The sequence below is a fragment of the Ovis canadensis genome, chromosome 2 (genome assembly GCF_042477335.2).
Source record: "Ovis canadensis isolate MfBH-ARS-UI-01 breed Bighorn chromosome 2, ARS-UI_OviCan_v2, whole genome shotgun sequence".
NCBI lineage: Eukaryota > Metazoa > Chordata > Mammalia > Artiodactyla > Bovidae > Ovis > Ovis canadensis.
In genome coordinates this window covers 235,355,449-235,361,194 of record NC_091246.1, presented here as the reverse complement: position 1 = coordinate 235,361,194, position 5,746 = coordinate 235,355,449, and the positions used below count along the sequence as shown (strand labels likewise).

At 42.5% G+C, this 5,746-nt stretch overlaps 1 protein-coding gene across 1 annotated transcript; it reads right to left on the bottom strand.

The window, feature by feature from the left end:
• Nucleotides 1-4,355: 4,355 nt before the first annotated feature.
• Nucleotides 4,356-4,667, bottom strand: LOC138432465 (small cysteine and glycine repeat-containing protein 1-like). The gene has a single exon (XM_069573771.1). The coding sequence runs from the start codon at nucleotides 4,665-4,667 to the stop codon at nucleotides 4,356-4,358; it is 312 nt and encodes a 103-aa protein (XP_069429872.1).
• Between the last annotated feature and the right edge of the window lie 1,079 nt (nucleotides 4,668-5,746).

Genomic DNA, 5,746 nt, shown 5'->3' with positions numbered 1-5,746 from the left:
TTCTAAAGTCACACTCTTCCCAGGTTGCCAGCTCCAGTCACAGTCAAAGCTGAAGTTTACAATTATCTATAATGACACCCATGAAATACAGTACTCATCACCTTGCTGAACTCCCTATGCTCAGCACCCTCATTGACCTGCCCTCTCACTGCCCTCTTCCCACCATTCACAATGCTCTTGTCCAATTAACTGGCCAGTTCATTCCTCCATCACTTTCTTCCTTTGCTCAAATGGCACTTTCTCTTTGAGTCCTATTTGGACTGCCCAATACAAAATTGAAATCCCACCCATCCTCTCTGCTATTCAAACCTCTTGTATTCTGCTCTATTTCTTTTCTTTTGCATCACATTTTAATTGGCTTTGTTCTTTTTAAAGGACTTCAGAGGCCAAGAAAATGATGGACTGTAATCTCTTTGGTTCATAATACACCCTAAGCATAGTTTTTCTTATTTATTCTGCCAAGCATTTTAATAATTTATCAAGCTAGGATCTTAACAAGATAGCCTAACTATAAGGCTCCTCACCACCCCAACCCACCCCCTGTAACCTCACACCCAGGCAAGTTCCTACCTTAATGCCTGTGCACATAATTCCTTTGATTTTCTTTGGTCATGGATTGCTTACAACTATATGCATGTTTTCTATGAATATGCTCCAATTTATTTGTTCATATCCTCTCCAGATAATAGGAAGTTCCATTCTTTCCAGGTTTTGCTATTTTTGACAATGCTGGCATGAGCATTCTTGTATATATCTCCTGGAGACATATGCAAGAACTTACACACACTTATGAGTGGAATGCCTAAGTCTTATGGAAATCAATGAAGATCAATCAAAGAAAATGGGTAAAGGTTATTTATTCAGAATTCCTGTGGCAAAGGGGCCACCCACTGTCACTGTGTTATGACAGAGACTCGAAGGCAAACAGAGGAATGGGAAAGTTTTATGGTGGAAAAAGGGGAGGATCCATGTGGACCCTGATTGGAGGCTGTTGTTTCACGGAAGCTGGAGGTGGCTAACTAGAAGGGGGATGTCCTATGTGATGGGTTAGACATACTTGACTTTCTCTGACTCGTCCTAAGTTAGAAGAAGGGGAAAACATTAGGGAAGTTGTCAGCTATTAACCAAGTTGCTATAGACATTATCATTTGACTTCCTGCACCCTGTGCTAGAGATACTTGGCTGCCTGGGCTGGTCATTTAGATAACCATGCCATCAGCGGGCATGCAACGCAGCAAGATCAGCCCAAGACTAATACTGAGTGGTCCATTAGATCTGAAGTTTCACATATATAGTATATATTTCTGTATAATTTATCTTCCTGAACGTTTTAATTATAAAGTAATTAATTTAATTATATTACTTCAATTATAAAGTAAATTGTACATATCTCCAAGTTAATTGTTTCGCCCTTTGCAACATTTAATAAATGCTCATTCTTTGTAGAAAAATGTGTTACATATTTTCTAACGCTCTGTGATACTTCAAAATCAGCATCGTGTTGTTCCTACATAAGCTCTCTGGAAACATCTATAAGCAATGGGACACATGCAACCCTTCAAAGATCCATCAGGAATTCAGTACCCCGCAAAGACAGGGTCTGGACAGAGCTTTAGAGAGTATGACCTTTATACTTGTGGATGTCAATGTGTGTGTCCATATTTAAGCTGTATTTACTATTACAACTCCATTCTCTATTATATTACAGTTATGAAAAGCACCATGGTATCTAAGTTTCTAATTGCCAGGAATGTTCTCAAATTAGTGAAGTATATACAGCATCAGTTGTGTAAAAAGAAAAAAAATTCCTGAGTGCAAGAATTTCTGCCTCTTTTGTTCATTGGAGTCTTCTCAGTGTCTGGAACAGTGCCTAGTGCATTGCAGGCACTCAATATATATATGTAAAATGAAGGGATATGATGTATCTATAAAATATTACGTTGCGGTGCGTATGTTTGATCTTGCCATTACCCTCACAAGTAAAGACTGCATCACTCAGATCTATGTCCCCTCCATTAATGCAGGCTGGCTTCCAGCTTTTGCTTATTTTTATGAAATCCACTGCAACATGCACAATGTTTGGCAGAGTTAGTGATCACCAGGTATACGCTGAAGCAAATTCATTAATCTATATTATTAACCTTTGATGCACTTATTAATGTGAAGGCTGGCAAATAGTAGCAAATAATAACTCCCCAGTAAGCAGGATCACTCCTCATTGTCTAGGGACATCTGAACACAGACTGGGCCGGGTGACTCCTGGGCCTTGCTAACTCCTCCCACAGCCTCTCCCTAGGAGCACCCCTGTCGTTGTTATTGTTGCTGTTGTTTCCTTGCTAAGTTGTGTCCAACTCTTTATGATCCCCATGGACTATAGCCCGCCAGGCTCTTCCGTTCATGGGATTTCCCAGGCAAGAATACCAGAGTGGGTTGCCATTTCCTCTCCCAGGGATCTTCCCGACCCAGGGATCAAACCCAAGTCTCCTGCTTTGGCAGATGGGTTCTTGACCATGGAGTCACCAGGGAAGCGCACGTCATTGTCATTGCGTGTGTGCTCTTACCTTGCACCCAGAACCAGCATCTTCTGAAGTTCTTTTCAATGCAACACTTCTAAAGAATCCACCCACTGTGAACACTGCCCAGAGGACTGGGAAAGACACAGAGGGCAGGACCTCTGTAAGTCACCTTCTCAGCAACTGCCTGACCACTGATGCAATGACTTGCCCCTTTCTTCATCTCTTGCTTTCACCAGGGAACAGATTTAGGTAGAAAATCCTAAGGGCCCTGCATTCTGAGGGTGGGTTTATCAACATCATACACTGTGAGTGGTTTCACCTTCAAGGAACTGTGAGAGATGTGATTGAAGGTACCTTGTTGTAACCTCTTCCTTTTTGTGTTCCTACAATGTTAACCTATGATAGAACATAATCAAAGTGGGTAGTGTTTCAGTAACTTACAACTCTTACTAATAGATTTATTCACTCATGACCAGACCAGTATTTTATAATCATAATCTTCCAAAAGAAAGTTGACTAATACTGGTAATGAAATTTTAAAATCTCACGAAATTGTAGTCAGGTGTTAAACAAATAAGACCTACACAAATAAACTAAAATAACCAAGACCTAAACACATGCACATTGCTTTGGGCGTTGAATTTCATCTGGCGGAGACACTGAGATCAAAATCTCTTAGAAAGTTATCTAGGGGTAGAGAGAAAGTGATGTCATAAGAGTTCATTGATATGGTGTTCCTAGAATCCTTTTTCTCCCTTATATAAGAGGAGAGTTGAAGCCACAAATCTTTTTCTTAATTTATCATTGGAATATAATTGCTTTACAATGTTGTGATAATTTCTGCTGTACAGTGAAGTGACTCAGCTCTATGTATACATATATCCTCTCTCTGTTGAGCCTCTGTCCCAGCTCCCCATCCCCCCCCCTCCCCATCCCACCCCTCTAGGTGGTCACAGAGCACCAAATTGAGCTCTCTGCGCTAACAGCAGCTTCTCACTAGCTCTCTATTTTACACATGGTCGTGCGTATATGTCAGGGCTACTCTCTCAACTCGCCCTACCCTCTCCTTCCCCCTCTGTGTTCACATAGCCGTTCTCTACATCGGTGTCTCTGTTCTTGCCCTGCAAACAGGTTTATCCAAACCATTTTTCAGATACCATATATATGTGCTAATATACAATATTTTTTCCTTTCTGACTTACCTCCCTCTGTACAACAGGCTCTAGGTTCATCCACCTCATTACAGTGGATTCAAATTCACTCCTTTTATGGCTGAGTAACATTCCACTGTATATATGAACCACAACCACCAAATTTTTACCATCACTTGAAAACCTATTAAGGACAGATTATTCATTAATTACTTTAAAGCCATCTCGGAAAACATCAGGGGGTCTGACTCACTTCAGTCGGTGTAGCTGCATCTTTGCATGAGACACATTCAAACAAGGGAAAAAGAGATATTGACACATTTTCGAATGCCAGTTTTATGGTTTATTAGGAAAAGAATTGTCTACGGTTTACAGAATCAGAAAACATAGCAGAGATAGAGAATGTAGAAACCACAGAGAGAAGGAGAAAGAGACAAACATTTCAACAGTAGAATTTCGAGAAAGCATAGCATGAAAAATCATCACTCCATTTTGTGGGGCTCATACTTTGGTGATGGATGGAGGCAGAATCTCAGTGACCAGAGGATATAAATTAAACTCCTCAGCCTGAGAATTTGTCTCAGGTCACCTATACGACATTCAAATCACGGAGGACCGGCAGAAAGAAAGAAAATCTTACCAACAAGACAGTTACCAGCAGCACCTTCCCAGAGGCCAGACTGGCAGCCTAGTGGCAGCATTGCTTCTGGCAGCAGCACTTCTGCTGGCAGCAGCATTTCTGCTGGCAACAGCCCTTCCCACACGAGTGGCAGCTGCAGGTGCGGCGGTGGCAGCAGACCACGGGGACGCTGCAGCAGCCCCCACAGCAGCCGCAGCAGCAGGGGCAGCAGCTGCTGCAGCAGCCCACCCGGTAGCATCTGCAGCTGTTACAGCTGTTGCAGCTGTTGCAGCTGCCACAGCCACCGCCGCAGCCACCGCCACAGCCACCGCCGCAGCCACTGCCGCAGCCACCACAACTTCCACAACCACAGCAGCCCATGGTATCAGTAGAGAGGACTCAGGAGAGGTGAGGAGGGAGACTCAGGAGGGCAGGGAGGTCGAATGTCAGCTTCTGCTGGAGGGGACCCTTATATACCAGCTCTGGGGACAGGAAAGGAACACACATGACCCCTTCCCTGTTGCTATTTGGCTCCGTAGTCATGGAAGAACATCATAATATAGTAATTAGTACCCTTTTTAGGAATGTCAGCAAGATTTACTAGATGATGTTTATTTTTCTAAGTCAAACACCCTAAACATTCCAGTGAGGGCCCCTGGGAGCTCTGGAAAACGCGGTGCTGTGACTGGTCACGGGCACACAAGGAAGTCTCACAACACAACATGTTGTGCTTGAAAGGACATCTGAACAGCAAATAAACATTATCAGGAGGCTATTTCTGTGTACGGCCCAGAAGCCCTCTTTCCAAAGACTGGAGAAATGAAAGTGGTCTCAGCCTCAAAAGTCATTGCCAAGTACAAAGCAGCCCCAGGCCCCTCAGCAGAGCCTCTTTACTGGGGAATGGGACGTCCTCACCACATGGTTTAAGGATGGCCGCTGTGTTCCATTACGTAGTAGGTTGCACTTTGTGTGCTGGCTTAGAAAGCACGAGTAAACTTTTTCAATGACTTACTTTTTTCTGCAAAAATTCCTATGGCAATCAAAATAAGAAAGCTTGGACTTCCCTGGTAGTCTAGTTGTTAGGACTTCACCTTCCAGTGCAGGGGGTGAGCGTGTGATTCCTGGTCAAGGAGCTAAAGTTACAGGTGCCTTTGGCAAAAACAACAACAGCAACAACAAAAATCAAACAGAAGCAATATGTAACAAAGTCAATAAAGACTTAAAAATTGATCCACATCAAAAAACAAATACATACATATATACATACATAAAATAAGAAAGCATTTCTTAGCTAGAAGGAAAAATGAATTTAGGTGCTTGAAGAATTTTTGTTGACACTAGAATGAGAAATGAATTTGGGTGCTTGAAGAGTTTTTACCGATTGATATCTAAGAGGAAAATCTTATATGCAAAATCATATGGCCCACCGTGGCAGAGAGATGAAGAAAAACAATACAAAA